Genomic DNA, 16,724 nt, shown 5'->3' with positions numbered 1-16,724 from the left:
ATTTTGAGATATTTAAAGAAAACTTGGTAACTTTTCCAACATTTACCTTACGATATCTCGCTAACTATTCGTCGCAAGAAAAAATAGTATTAAACTTTTTTACTTTATTTACTATCAAGAATATACTACTATAATAGTGTCCTAACTTTTATTAATTTAATAATTTTGAAATTTCCAAAGGTCGATAAGTTAATAAAAGTTAGGGCACTATTATAGTAATATATCCTTGATAGTAAATAAAGTAAAAAAGTCTAATACTATTTTTTCTTTCAACGAATAGTTAGTGAGATATCGTAAGATAAATGTTGGAAAAGTTACCAAGTTTTCCTTAAATATCTCAAAATATATTAAGCAAATAAATAAATGTTTCAGACAAAAGTTGTTTAAATTAATTGATAGAAAAAGATGATATAATAAAAAACTGGGATTTCCATTTAAGAAAATTGATAATCAGTGAATATCTCGAAAGTGGCGCCATCTATAAACAAAATGCTATCGCTGTCCTATGTCCCCCTTCAAGTTAAACAACTTTTGTCTTAAGCATTTTTCGATTTAATGCAGTGTTTCTGAGATATTTAAGTGAGTCCTTTAAAATGGGATACCTTGTGTGTGTATATATATATATATATATATATATATATATATATATATATATATATATATATATATTAATAATGATATATTATTTGCATGTCATTAAAAACATGGTATTAAAAATTTTCACTTTAAATTTGTTTACATCTAATCACATCTAATCATTGTTTGTTTTATCTGCTTGTAAAAGACAAAAAACACATTATTAACTTCATATGTGAAAAAGGACAATTTAAAGGGAAGAATTTTCTTTTGCATTATTACTTAAGAAAACTAAAGAATTGAGAATATAAATCAAATATCCTAACATATTTTAAATGTACATTATGAGAGGAAATGTTCTTTTGTATTTAATTATATTTATGAGTTACAACAAACATCGCATTGTATTTTGTTCTATATGATTTGCATAATCTCACACCTTTCCCCTTCTTATATAATTTTAATGAAATAAATATAATAAAATTTAATAAAATAGAGTAAATATAATAAGGGTCAAAATATTTAGTACCTCTTTCCCTTGATTTGATTTAAAGAATCTGAACTTGGAATCATCCTGTAATCTGTGCTTCCAAATCAGTCCAAATTCAGGTTGCTGGGAAATAAGGTAATTAGAGAAGTTTTGTCATTGTCCTGTATCCCTTTGTGGATAGGAACCTATTGGGTTGGCAACTAAGTGATTGCGGATTTTAAATAAGAATGAAAATTTTAAATTTGCTTTTTTAAATTTTTTTCAATGCATGTATGTGATACATTGAGCTTCTCTGCAATATCACGTGTTGTGCTATGACGTTCTGAATCGATAATGGCCTTGATATGGGTCTCATCGACTTCAACTGGACGGCCAGATCGTTGAGCATTTTTCAATGAAAAATCACCAGAACGAAATCTGGCAAACCAATTTTGACACTGCCTTTCTTTCAAGGCTTCATTCCCATATACGGCACATAACTTCTTGTGTGCTTGCGATGCGTTCTTGCCTTTTCGGAAATAATACAATAAAATATGTCTGAAGTGCATGTCTTGCTCTTCCATTTTTAAATTGGAATAAAAACAAAACTAAAGAACTAATCAATATAATTTTTGTACTAAATGAAAGGTAGAAGTCCAAACAATAAGAAAAAAATATAGGTTAGGTACTTTGAACACGTTAACGAAACAAAAGAAAGTGTAAAATCCATCTGTCGACAAAATCCGCAATCACTTAGTTGCCAACCCAATATATGAACTTAATCCCTATTCGAGAACATTATTTGCCTTTTGCTGCTCAATAAATACAAACATAAATTTTTTTACATCAATTTGTGACCGGAGGCGAAATATGAATTTATTATGACAATTCCAATCGCAAAAGATCGTGGGTAAATCCCGAAGAACTCTTTGCGTCACAGCCAAAACGAAATATTCATGATCATAAAGTCTTTCTGTATATTTGGTGGGACATGTATGTATGTGTGCAAGTAATGCTTTATTATGCTGTTAAAACCATCTCAGACTATCACCGCGGAATTATACAGTCGACAATTGAATTAATTGAATGAACAATTAATCTAGAAACAACGATATTTTGCGACAAAGCAAAACAAAGTGATTTTTTTGCATGACAATGCTAGGTCCCATCCCAGACAGCACACGGATGTCCATTGGACGTCCGTTATATGTCCATTTTTTTTTTCAAAAGACGTCTATAGGACGTATGTTTGTCACAACTTTGGACATAGGATGTCCGATGGACGTACATCAGACGTCCTACAGGTCCGATGTCCAATAAGGATATCCTTGTTACGTCTAATTTATGTCCACGGACGTAAATCGGACATACAAACATAAATTGGACGTGAAACGTACATCCATTGGATGTCCGGTGCTGTCTGGAATATATATACATATATAATTACTCAATGTATAAATACATAATTTCGATTTATAAAATATTTCTAATTATTCACGCGGAGCTTTTTGATTTAGAATAATTTTTTATTAGCTAAGGACACGAGATTAAAAAATATCAGATTTGGATATTTTATAGATGAGATAAAAAATTCGATTTTTTTATTCAATACAGCTGTGCGTCGAATATTCGAAGAATCATCATGGTTTAATCTGGCGTATAGGTAATAACAAATCTTTATACCGTATCGTATATCGTTTTCAATCGTGAAAATTCAATTTATGCTATCGCGCATACATATACACGCGACTAATAAGCATTTTTTATGACTATATACGCATATAGGTATTTAACTGAAACTTTTTATATACCTTGAACAGGATATTATCAACAGTTCAATTGAATCTGTTTCATAAGAACAATGCAACTTTATCGCAAAATATTAATTTACATACTCGGATTTCTTCTTGTAATAACGGTTAATTCGTATGACGATGCTGCAGAATACTCATCGTCTCTGGAAAGAAGATTGACGTTAAAATTAAAAACAGCGGCGCGACTAAAGCACAATCTCGGGAAGGTTCTACACGAATTGCCGGTAAAATTATCTAATCCTTCTATAAAGTAAATTAAAAAGAGAAAGGAGAGAGAAAGAGAGAGAGAACAATTGATTAAATATACCTTCCTTACTAGAATGTTTTTAATACATCTCGTTCTATTTTAATCTTTACAGATACTAAATTACGAATTTTATCATTCTATAAAAATCGTTGAAGATTATCTTAAAAACGGAGGTTCATTGGTTGAATGTCTTGAAATTTTGCCCTCAATAATGTATGCATCTGTTGAAGATCAAATGAGCAATATTCTAGGAACCATGGAAGATTATCTACCCAAGTATCTTACACCGGCGATATCTATGCTTAAACGATCTTTCTCGGAAGGTATTTTGGATGTTGATGAAATCTATAGGCCCAACTGGGGACCTCTGAAGAGCGATTTATTAGAGAAAATTCCCGTGAAAGAACTGCAAGAAGCAGCTGTGCCTTTGAACTATCGTGAGCCAGTCAAGAATCTTAAAGGACCTTGGTCAAAAATAGTTGGTGAAACAGTATCATTTATAAATAATAAAGTCATTCGTTTGCATCGAGAACTGATTGGGCATATCTTGGCGAATCTGAGGATACCTGACGCAACGATAAAAGTCAGAGAATCAGTCACGCATCTCATTGAATATTTACAGCAGAATGGCGAGCATGAATTTCTCGACGTCAAGACGTCTTTCGATCCATATAAATTGGTGCTTAATACCATTTCAAGTCTGCCTTTGCGGAACCAAACTTTAGTAGCCGCTAACTTACTTTTGCCGTTTTTAAAAACGCCCGCGGAATGTCGAAGTATCCCCGAGTTGGAAAATCTGTACCACAATAATATCTTTAACTATACTATGCTGATGTCTCGGAATAGAATAGTCTTCAAGACCGGCTCAGCACTTATACCCATGATTGAGCAAAACGTAGAAGTGCAGGATATTGTGAGACAATTTTCTCCATTCGAATATATGGACTGGAAGGACCTCTTATTATCTTTCATCAGTCACCTTAGACGTCATCAAGGCCATCGAGACAAAATGTCGAATATTATGGATAATGTTTATGGTGATCTCGTATTGCAAAATTTTCAGAAACGTTGGCAACTTGTAAGGAACCAAGTGATCGCGAAAACGGTATTCTCCGCTATTGGAAGAAAAGAAAACTCTGCCAGGATCCAAAGACTTCTCACGGACGTGAGTTTAAACAAAAGTATCCAGCTGAAAGATTGGCAGAAAGCAATTGCTTTTATCTCAGATGATAGCATCGGTGGACCCATAAACGCTACTCTGAAAACACTAAAAGCTTTATTAATTTCGGAAATTCTTTCTACTAATATCTTGAAAGCTAACATCGCTGAGTTGGTGGATACATACGATAATAAATTTAATAAAGAACTATTTAAATGCAGCGGCCCACTAGAAAACTATCTGACTAATTTCACTCACATAGGAATGAATATTAATAAGAATATAAATATTGCAAATGTAGATGTTGAAGATCTTTTCCAGGCTCTGCGTGATTTGGATGTCTATACAGACGAATATAAAAGTTTACAAAGTTTCTTATCGCAAGACGATTTGGAGGCGAAAATAGGAAAAATAGTTGTGAACGCGTATCCTACTAGAGGTAGATTGCTATCTCAGTTATTGCATATGTTAAAATATGCCAATAGTAATGATCTACGTTATTTAGTTAAACAGTTCATCGATAACGTGGTTTATGAAGGTTATGGTGCTGGTAGTCCGTTATTACATTTTAACTAGTTTATGAGTATGCAAGTTTTGTGTTACATTAAGTGAATGATATTTTATCACACGAGTGATAATAACAAACAACATGCGTGTCTAAAAGACGTCTTAAGTAAGATGTCTTTGAGACATCATGAAGAGTTATTAAAAGACATTATGAAAGAGTTATTGTGTTAAGAGTTATGAAAAGAAACATCTTAAAGGCGTCCCAGACAACATGCTAGTCTTAAAGACGTCTTTAAGACGTCAGAGATTTGACCTCCTTTAGACTTTACCAAATGACGTCTTTTAGACATCTTAAAGATTCTTATATTAGACGGCTTACTTCATATGTCTTAAAGATGTCTTAAATACGTCTTTCTTATGACGTCATTTTTTAGACGTCTTAAATACGTCTTTTTAAAGACGTTTTTAAGATGTCTCAATTATTACGTCATAATGACGTCATTTTTAAGACATCTTAAAGACTTTTAAATTATTGTCATAATGACGTCTTTTTTCAGACGTATCATTTATTACATAAAAATGACGTCTTTTTTAAGACATTTTAAACACTTTTGAATTATGGCGTAATCATGACGTTTTTTTTTTTAAAGATGTCCTTCCCAGCAAACAATCTGAGCGCAGACTGATATCAGATTAACAACAACAGATTTGAGCAGACCCTATCGTTAGATCCATACCCACACAGCGGTATCCTGGGAATATATAAATGTCCACTATTTTAGATCCTACAGAGATATCCAACGGATATCTCTTTTATTAACTAAAAAGAATTATTAATTCTTTTTAGTTTCTAAAAATTGTTACTAAAAAGATATATCCGTAGGATATCTGTAGAATCTAAAACAGTGGACTTTTGTATATCTCCATGATATTATTATTGTACGACTCTTTACGATACTGCATTAACTCGCGTATGAAATGCTTTCTCTTTGAAAATAGATGTCGGGACATTCAGATGTGTCGGGAATAGGAATTCATCAAAAATTTTTCTACATTTATTTTGAGAATAATACAACATGCAACGATAATAGAAACATCTTTGTAGAATCTTAATTATTATCTTTGTTTGCATCAGACATATAAATTTTGTAACATATCGATAGGCGCTTCATTCTCATCTTGATCCTGTTGCGCTGTTTTCGCCTCTACATTCATCTTGGTTTGACTCTGTTGTAGGACTGTCTTTTCAAAGAGAGAAATTTTATTCATATTTTCGTTCTCGATTATCACATTAACATCAGCCATATGAAAGTCTCTGCTTCTCGATAAAGATAACGCTTCCTCATAGAATGGCACTATAGGAGTCTGCACTGGCTCGTGGTACTTGTACTTCTCTCCTTTGTACTGAAAACATGTTCAAATATTTGAGATAGAGAGAAGCAATAAATAAAAAAAAAATTAACATTCCTTGAACATTGCTCACTTATTAAGTAACTCATTTATTAAGTAGCTCATTTATTAGTGCACTAGATTGTTTAGTGTATAGAACAAGATGTTAGTTGGTATTAAATATTTGCACTTACTTCAGCTTAAGAGCTAAGACCTGACTCCAGCTTCCAGGTGCAGCGCATAAATCTATTGTTTTGGATACACCTGCAGGAATTGGATGAAAATTAAGACAAATTAAAATAAAATAGAATGACAAATTTACACTATTATTCTTGTTCATTACTTACCATTAAAGATCCGACATTCCTGATCAATTTGGAGTAATTTAAAAGCACTTCATGCATACCATCCTTCTTCCTTAGCATTCCTAATATATGTCATACTTGTCTTTTGATGTTTTCCCCATTGTTGTGGTTTAAATATGGGTATCACAATTGTGGTTACATTAAGTTAATTATATTAGACATAGTTATGTGCATGGGCTACAATTTATTATAAGCATGTATAAATATAATTTTATAAACAAACAAAATATAAAAGCAAATGCCTGCTACTCTTATATATACATCATCCAATACCTAACCAAATTTATGTAATTAACATATATCACGCTCTAGCACACGTAGATTTATACGTCTCTAGAGAGTTTGTATTTCCAATAGTTTTCATTTTATGTGGCAATTTAAAATCTAATTAAATATACGTTCATCTTCCGATAATACAAATGAATAATATTCACCTTTTCTATAACGGAGTCATACTACTGTAAAATAGAGAACCGTCTCCATACTGATTGATTTATATTACTTGGATTATAAGCCTATTCCGAAATTGGTCTCATCTTTTCCGAAAGTAATATTACGTATGGCAATATTACATACGTCAGCACAACTCGCATACATGATTGGACAGCCAAGATCTATGGACATGTGTTGGATCTATAATGAAGAATAAAAGTATAAAAATTATTTTCTTAGCTTTATATTTTACAATAATATATCCATATGTCTGTATTAATAGATATCTATTCCAACAAAATTAAAAAAATACGATTTCATTTAAAATTTAATATACATACTTGTTTCGAAGAAATCGAAGCTGATATCATTCTGCATATTTATCAATTATATTATACATTTTATAAATTATATTATTTTTTATATTTTATTTTATATTAAATATTAAAAAAATGACATGTTTGTATATTTCAATGAAATATGTATATATATATATATATTTTTTAATAAATATATTTTAAATATATATTTTAAATTACATTTTCTACATATGCTCTTTCGTTTATATTAATATTAAATTTCAAATATGTAATATAAAAAGAATAAGAAATACAATATATAAAAAGAGACTTGTATGTGCTTGTACAATAGCATGTACGTATGTAATAAATATATATTTCAAATTAAAAATATATTTTCTATATATTTTTCCGATCTATACTTACATTAATATTACATTTAAAGCTATATAAAGAAAAAAAAAGAACATCTCACAGCATCTAGAATCGAACTCAGATCGTTAACACAACAGACAACACAACAGACTAGCCTGTCCAACTATCGTGGCCAGCGCGCGCTTGTGTACGCTCTATTATCCGCATTGTACCAACTACTTAAACTTTATTAACGAATAACTTTAAAACTATGGGGTGTCCCAGCAAACGGTAAAATATAGATCAAATATTTTTCAATTTTTGACCTACTTACAAAAATTCAGCCAAATCAATGACTTACACCTCCTGTAATTCCTTTGCAAATATTACGCAGTGAAAAGAAATAATGTAATGTATGCCTATAATGCGGTGTTGCACGATGCAGCAAGATGCCTATAGTATGATTTTCATTATGTTTTCTCAAAAATATAATCAGTTAAAGGTCATGTAATCATATCTGTATGAATGTAGCTTTCAACGCTCTTTAAATTTGTCTTTACAAAATTTTTAAATTCGTAAAAAACGAAGGATAAAAATAAATATAATTTTGCAAAAATCTGGATATACTATTATAAAGAGGGCATCGAATACCATAAAAATTTCCATTTTAATAAATAGACCATAAACTTTTTTTTTATATTATTTATATTTTTTTTATATGCCTTATAATTTACAAATTCACTAAAATTTTTAAAATTTATTATTTTTTAGAAATAGTTTTAAATCCTAAATGCTAAAATATAAGCACATATAAAAATATGGATTCAATATCTTTTGCTGCTCTACAACATATCCAAGGCTCATAAAAATTAATTAGGGGTACTTCTGGCCATTTCTAATTTATTGGTTAAAATAACAAGACATTCTAAAGAACTTTTTATTTCACTAATATGATAAATCTACAATATACTAAAATCATAATGTAAATTAGCAATAAATGATACATTATGAACATTAGACCAATATGAATATTAGACTAGTACAAAATACTGTACAAATGGTTATAAACAAAAATAATATATTTTATACAAAAGGCTTTATACTGATTTTTTTTAATTCAATTTTAGCACTTAGACTAATTTTAAAATAGACTAATTTTAAAAATAAAATATTTTCTTAAAAATAAAATATTTTCTTAAAAATAAAATATTTTTATTGGTTTTAAATACACTTGCATGTGTGGTATTTTATATCAAACAGATCATTAAATTTTAGTATTTATAGAAGAGGATTAATCTTCTATATTTCAACATTGCAAATTTTCTACATTGCATATCTTCTATATTTTTTCCACTGAAATGTTTAATTAAAATATTAATTTAACTTAAACTTATCACTTTAATAAAGCAAAAGATTTTATTTCTGTTGAAGCATTACAAATAAAACATAATGATTAAAATCATCACTTTAGGGTGATAATGACAATAAAATACTTGATATAGTTAATATGCTATCAATGTCATACATATGTGACCTCATATATGCATATAGTGATCTCTCACCAGAAATCAATATCATATATGTGTGACATTTTCTATAAAACGCTCAATTTATTTATTTATTATTTAGAGAAAGAAAGAAAGAGGAGGGAAGAGGGAGAGAGGGAGGGAGGGAGGAAAAAGAAAGAGAGAGAAAGAGAAAGAAAAAGGAAGAAAATATATAGGTGATATTTAATTTTTTTAACATATGTAACAAGATTAAAGATATTAACAAAATGGAATTTTTTATTATCTATTTAAATTTAAATTAGTGAAGTAATTACAACTTATCCCAAATTTTTAAGCTACTGCATTCTTTACATTAAACGTGGACTAATTTTTAGAAATTTAATTTTTAATAATTTATAGAATATAAATTAATAAAAAATCCCTTTTAGGAAAAATTCCCTTTTCTTAATATTTATTTCCTATATTCCATAGAATTATAATTCAGAGGGAATTTATAATATTATGTAGATTAACATGACCTTTTATTATCAAAAAATATCTGTGAAGTCCGTCTTAGTTTCTGATGAAATTTTATACTTGTAGAATAATTTAAATTAAGATATCTATTTTTTTATTGGTTGAAATAATAATAGACCGTAAGTTCTAAAAGCATTCCAAAAATTATTTAAACATATATCTAAAAATTTTTTTGCATTTCCATTCATTATTGATATAGTACAAATGGATGAAATTTTAAGGGAGAATCTCAGCCTCAATAAAAGAAATACATATTTTACTTTACAAATATAGCAAGTTTTATCAACATCGAAGACGAAATTTCATATGTTCCTTTTAAATTAATTTAAAATTGTTTATTGATTTAAATAAAGTATTGATTTGAATTTCCTAATAAAAGAATTGAAGGATTCCTTTATAAGTAGAAAAAATATATTAAAATAACAATTGTGATTAATAAACACTATTTTGAAATCCAACTATAATTTTGTTCTAAATTTATTAGACATTTTTTTTGTATAGATCTATTAAAAATTAAAATCAATAAGATTCAGTAGCATCCTTCATTTGTATGGAAGTCACAGTGACAAGATGATAAAACATAATAAAATATAAAGAATATTACATGAATAGAAGAATCGATAGAATAATATGGATTATAGCGTAGTGACATGTTATATTATAAACATATTATATTACAAGAAAAGATTTTATATTGTTACTCACAGCCATCTTCTGTATATGAAGAACTAAAATTATACACATTTTAAAACGATACAGTATTTTTTTGCATTTATTATAAGTTACCTTACAGCATTAAAAGTACAAAACTATTTCTGAAGAGCGAATCGTTCCTGCCAAACATGAGCCCGGTGTTGACTTGCTAAAATTGGGTCAAGAACAGCCGCAATGCAATTTATACGTCTTTTGAATCTCTCCCTATCCCGTGCCATTTCCTCCCACGGGCCTTTACGAGCTGCTCGGTATGCATAATCCCATTGAACCATGATATGCACAATTGGAATTAAATCAAACTTCACCTGAAATAAGACTTTAAGTTCTAGAATTTGTTATTCAATTCATTGTTCATATGGTTTATATAGTTTATCGAGGAAAAGTGTAACAGACTTCTATTTAATTCCAAATAATTATATTTTAACTACATTTTCACTATCAAAGCTTCTGTTTGAATATGAAATGCTGTTTTCTAACTTATTCACTATTAACAGATTTCTTGAACATATTGTAAAATATTCGATAAAGATTCATTCGACAAAGATATAAATAAAAACTTTGTTGCCATCCGCCTGAATGTGATTTGAACAAAAATATTTATTATGCAAGACAGAGAGAACCCAAACATTAGAGTCTATTCAGTAGAAAATAAAAATTACGTCAATCGATTTGATTGATTTTATAATCTCCTAATGCCAGATTGATCGATAATATTAACTAGTTCATTATGATAGTGCAATTTCGTGAAAAGAAACAAACTTGTAATTATGTCACCATATAAGATGGATTAACAATCTTTATCCGAAGACTATGTAATAATCTTGATAAAATACATGTCTTGAAAATACCAAGCAATCATTAATAATGGTCAATAGATGATAGGGATTGAATAATTTATTATTATAAATGCGAATTAGTTCTAATCAAGAATTATTGATATATTTTTTTATCATTTATAACAAATAATTTATTAGGAGCGTGATTTAGTTTTGAAGGTTTACAAGAAATGGCACTAATGTCAGTTTTGTCGAAGACATTCCAATCACAGCTATTGTTTCTTAATGCTTTAATATTAATTCATGATATTTTGTCATTCACTAATAATAGACGTAGTAAAAATCATGTTAATATTTTCTTAAAAATAGAGCTCCCTAAAAAAAAGAATTTTCGACATGCGTTGCTTTCGTTTTTTAATCAGAAAAAACGGCTAAACGTCATAGAATTCTGATAGAAATGGTGATGTTGCTCTGGACGTATGAATATTGGTTTAGATTCAGACGATTCAAAAGTAGTGATTTTAATATTAATGACAAAGACCGCTCGGGACAACTAAAACAGTTTGAAAATGCAGATTTGTAAACATTATTGGACGAAAATCCAGCACAATCCATTCCAGAACATTAAATGTTGATCGTACAACAATTACACGATATGGGAAAGAATTGCAAAGGGAAATGGGTTCCATACCAATTGTCGGAAAATGCTATTGTGAGCCGGTTAAACATTTACATTCTGTTGATCGTCAGACAAAAAATGAAAAGTTTTTTGTGTCGAATTATTATTGGGGATGAAAAATGGATTTATTTCGATAATCCCAAACGAAAAAAATCATGGGTTGATCCAGGTCAACCAGCAACATCCACTTCGAGGCATAATATTCACGATTCAAAGATATTGCCGTGTATTTAGTTGGATCAAGGTGTTGTGTATTATGAACTGTTAAATCCGAGTGAAACTGTCACCGCTGATCGTTATCGACAATTGAAGTGAAATTGGACAAAAAACAATCATCAATTGCAAGTAAATGACGTAAAGTGATACTTTTTTACGACTATGCTCGACCTCATGCTGCATTATCAGTGAAATAAACGCTATTAAAGCTGGAATGAGAAGTCTTACTGCACCCTGCGTATTCTTCATCCGATTATTACTTGTTCCGGTCGATGTAACATACTCTAAAGAATATACACTTTCATAACTGCGAAGTACAAAAATTTGTTGAAAATTAAATCAACTTCAAAACATTTTTTTATTGTCGCAGAATCCATCCTTGTCAGAAAGTTAGGAAGAAGTTGTAGAAAACAAAGAAAAATATTTTAATTAAGATATTTCGTTCATTATCTTGTTTAAGTAAATCAATTTTTGAAAAAGAACCCCTCAAAACAATTATAAATCACATAATAAACCTCCTGATAAATATTATGCTTTTCTACCACAGACTGTGATATATCATAGACTATACAGGGTATCCGGTAATTAGCTGCCAACCTGAAGTGTGAAGGTAGATTGGGTTAAGACAAACAAAAATCCTATACTGTTTTGCGAGATTTGTAATAATTCAATAATTATTGCGAATATCGCAAAACAGTATGGGACTTTTTTATTCGTCTTAATCCGTTTTACGCCCTCACGAGTTTTGGTATCACTGTTCTGGGACATCCTAGATATCTTAAGATAAAGTAATAAATTCTTCATCACTATATTCTTTTATGAAATTCATTTAATAATGGAATAATATTCATAGTTATGCAATTTACAAATTACGAATTATTCGTATTTATCAATTTTGCCATTATCTTATTTCTAATAATAAATGATATGTGACATGATTCACGATGGATAGAAAAACTAAAAAAATCATTAAATACCTTTCGTGTTAATTCTTCATTATTTTTGCCATCTTCATCCTCGTAACTTATTTCACTGTAGTCAACATCGGCCGTACTGTTTGTATTGGCCGTACCTGATTTACTTTCAAAAACTATATAATAACCATCTTCGGAATCGGTGGATTCTTCCGAAATTGTTCGTGATTTAAATTGATTTTTTTGCAAATTATATATTTTATCATTATTTCCTTCATTATAATCATTGATGTGCCGAGAAGGATCAGGTACATTATTATTACGCATTATAAAATTTTCTACTGCAGACGTATCAGAAAATATAAATGTTGCGTAATTAATTGCCCGCCTAAAGGTTCTCTCTTTGTGTTCTAAAATTTCTGTGTGCTGAAACATATATGTGCTATTTAGAATATACTATAACTAACTATTTATAATATACTGATTATATATTCGTAGCAATTTTTTAAACATCACAACAACTGTTTCTTTCCTTGCCGCTTATATCTCAACTTTATAATAATAGCAGAAGCACGCAATATTATCTTATATTAGTCTGAACTTTCTTTCATTTATGGTTCTACGTATTTATATGTTATGAAGAAATGAACAACAAGAACAAATAGTAGAATACATGAAAATTATTGTAAAAAAACAACTAATCCCAAATATCAAGTTTCTTGCATTAATATGTTTATTGCTACAATAGTCATTGCTGACCAGTATTATAATACTCTATTACATCTCATTGAATTATAAACTATAGTTAAATATATTTAAAAAAACTATACATCCAATAGGAAACTAATAAAACGAAATAAAAGATATATGCATTCCAGATTATTTATTTTTACTTATTTATTTATTCAACGAGAATAAGTTCCTTTTGTTTAAATTATAACAAGCATGTGTTATGAATAAGACAAGAATTAGTATATATATAACTATATAGTATAGTATAATATAATATAGTATAATATAAATGTATATAGATAACATTTTAGATATGATATGTCCATCTAAGGCAGACATAACAGAACATTTAAAAAACTCTTTAGATTTTGCAAAAAAAATTGGAAGATTTCAAATTGTGACAAGATTTTGTCCAATTGTCAATATGGATAGAATCTACAAAATTTTGACTTAAACAAAAGAGGTCGGCAAAAAAGAATCGATCAAAGTAATAGCACACATCATAATTAATCATGAAAAGCAAATAATCCATATTACCATTTGTACAGGATGTCCTAAAACACCCGGGTCACCTGATTTTTTTGTAAACACTTTTTAGAGAAAAATGTTTCAGACAGAAGTTGTATAGTTTTAAAGGGGACATAAAACGATTATATCATTTTGTTTACAGATAGCACCACTTTCGAAATATTCACTGTTCATTATTTTTCTTAAATAGAAATCTCATTTTTTATTATATCATTTTTCTCTACCTATTAATTTGAATAACTTTTGTCTGAAACATTTTTCTCTAAAATGTAGCATTTACAAAAGAAAAAAAATTGGGTGACCCGAGTAATCTGGAACACCCTGTATATTGCAAAAGAAATTATATCCACTAAGTGTCTACAATAATCCAACATATGCAAATTAAGGTAATTATAAAATTTAAAAATAATCATAATCGCGAATGTTAAAAATTTGATCTCATTTCACAGAGATTAATGCAATAAAGGGTCCCACAAATTTCTTATGGAAAATGGCTCTCAGTCGATTTGCCTGAAATTGAAGTATGTTATTGTTCATGACCTACTGATGAAATGTTCTCGTGTGTGTATGTATGTGTGTGCGTGTACATGTATGTGTGTGTACACAGAATGTTTCAAGAATAAGTGGCCAAATTTTGAGAACATATTCTATTCACTGTAAAGATGAAAATATGATCATATAAACATGAGTATTTTTTCCATATTACAAACACTTTCTATTAAGCACGTTTCTATCACATTTTAGCCACATTATTCATGAGTTTCTGAATAATAATTACATAAATAGATGGATTGGAAGAGAAACTTGTTTAGCCTGCATAATCTTTTACTTTAAACCCCTTTAATTTTTATTTATAAGGACATCTTAAGACTCATTTGTGACAAGATATGATACAGGCTGTCCCATTTTTAATTTTTTTGCAAACAAACTTGATGTTATAATTCACTTTAAAATAATTGTATCTTTTATGTTCAAGGTTGGATTAGGTTAGGTTAGATGTATGATAGACGAGATATAAACTCCTATTGTTATTGTGGCAATATTCTGTAATCATATTAACACTTTGTGTAACAAAATACAGAATACCCCTGTATTTATCAATTTAATAAGATGAAAAATTTTAATATTATAATGATGCAATTTTTAAGTTTCATAAATCATTATTAACAATGTTGTTAACAACACTATCATGTGACAATTAAGCAAATTTTGAGATTTTAAAGGAAAATATAAAGAAAATATTCATTTACTAACATTATCACTGATATTATTTGTTCAATAACTTTTTGCTTTTGTGGGACATAAAAATATCAGTTTCAAATTTTTTAAATGTTGATATAGAAGTATAAAATTGTGTTTAATGGATTAATTGTATCCTAAATTGTATTAGGAAGTAAAACTGATTAAACTCAACTGCTTTTTAATTGCCAAGAAGCAAAACTTGTTAAATTCAACTTCTTTTTAATTGCCAGTATTAATATTTAATCTTTCCCATACTTAAAAAATATGCTACAAAAAATTCAGCTTGCTGGTTTATAACAGCTCTTTGAAATTATATTCTCAGTTTTAGTTACAAAGATTTTATTGGTCAATCCTAATTGGTCACTCTTTTAAACTTCACATATACAGAGAATATTTTCTGTTCATATATTTCATACTATATAAGTCACCAATGGCTATACTTTTTGTTTAGGTAATTTAATATAGCTTTAAAACAAAATATAATAAAGACCTCTATTATTATAATTATAATAAAACATATTACCTGGTATGTAAAATTTAACTCAAAGTATGACATAAAATAACATGACATGATTTAGTCATATAAAATTAATTAGACATGGAACATGTTAATATGCATTTAATATGTAATTCAAATTTAAGAAGATTAAGGAAATATCTTAAGGAAATAATTTTAGATCATGTTGAGATTATATTCAGATAAATTGATGTCATTATATAATGCATATGAATAGAAAAATTAATCACTTACTATATATTAAAAATAATCATATCAAAATCATATATTAAAAAAATTCTCAATTAATAACTTCTTTATACTGGACTTGTATAATTGGTTGATATATCTATGTATAAATAAACTACATTATTTAAATTCAGATCAAATATAATTGAGATTAAATATTTATAATAAACAGATTGAATGAAAGCAAATGCAATTTATATCAATAAACAAATTTATATCCACAGGTATGTCAAACATACATGCATAACATGTAAAGGACATTATAGGCACGTTTGTGTACTCACGAGAAATACAATCTTTGCAGCTGTGACAAATGTAATCAGACAAATAATAACGTTCACAATACAACGAATTTTTTGTAAGATCACAATTATTATAAGCAAATAAAGCTTTGTTTTGAAAATATATGTTTGGAACTGTGGTAATCCGTGTAGATACAGCAACAATGTCAAGAGTTTCCATCGTAACTTGATACATTTTCGTGGCACACGATACTGATTATTACTTTTCATGCAGCCATTTTCTATTAATGGACAATTCGTC

General features: G+C 28.7%; 2 protein-coding genes and 1 long non-coding RNA gene across 5 annotated transcripts; 1 reads left to right on the top strand and 2 right to left on the bottom strand.

Moving 5' to 3' along the window:
* Positions 1–2,688: 2,688 nt before the first annotated feature.
* Positions 2,689–5,182, top strand: LOC105185825 (uncharacterized). The gene is made up of 3 exons (XM_011145612.3): positions 2,689–2,708; positions 2,866–3,083; positions 3,219–5,182. The coding sequence occupies exons 2-3, from the start codon at positions 2,907–2,909 to the stop codon at positions 4,839–4,841; spliced, it is 1,800 nt and encodes a 599-aa protein (XP_011143914.1). The 5' UTR covers positions 2,689–2,708; positions 2,866–2,906; the 3' UTR covers positions 4,842–5,182.
* A 720-nt stretch (positions 5,183–5,902) lies between these two features.
* Positions 5,903–7,236, bottom strand: LOC105185824 (uncharacterized). Of its 3 annotated transcripts, none has more exons than XR_849968.3 (4): positions 6,961–7,236; positions 6,509–6,703; positions 6,356–6,425; positions 5,903–6,176 (listed from the first exon to the last, which is right to left on the bottom strand). It is a non-coding gene; the product is annotated as an uncharacterized LOC105185824 (long non-coding RNA). The 3 variants fall into 3 exon arrangements; XR_849970.3 differs by having other exon boundaries at positions 6,509–6,608; positions 6,961–7,220; XR_849969.3 differs by lacking the exon at positions 6,961–7,236 and adding an exon at positions 6,800–6,948.
* Positions 7,237–10,389: 3,153 nt separating this feature from the next.
* Positions 10,390–16,724, bottom strand: PPP1R15 (Protein phosphatase 1 regulatory subunit 15). Its single transcript, XM_011145610.3, has 3 exons — positions 16,466–16,724; positions 12,998–13,360; positions 10,390–10,654 (listed from the first exon to the last, which is right to left on the bottom strand). The coding sequence occupies exons 1-3, from the start codon at positions 16,691–16,693 to the stop codon at positions 10,445–10,447; spliced, it is 801 nt and encodes a 266-aa protein (XP_011143912.1). The 5' UTR covers positions 16,694–16,724; the 3' UTR covers positions 10,390–10,444.

Source organism: Harpegnathos saltator, unplaced genomic scaffold (genome assembly GCF_003227715.2).
Source record: "Harpegnathos saltator strain DR-91 unplaced genomic scaffold, Hsal_v8.6 scaffold160, whole genome shotgun sequence".
Lineage (NCBI taxonomy): Eukaryota > Metazoa > Arthropoda > Insecta > Hymenoptera > Formicidae > Harpegnathos > Harpegnathos saltator.
Note: the sequence above shows the minus strand (reverse complement) of the source record. Positions and strands in the feature narration are given on the sequence as shown.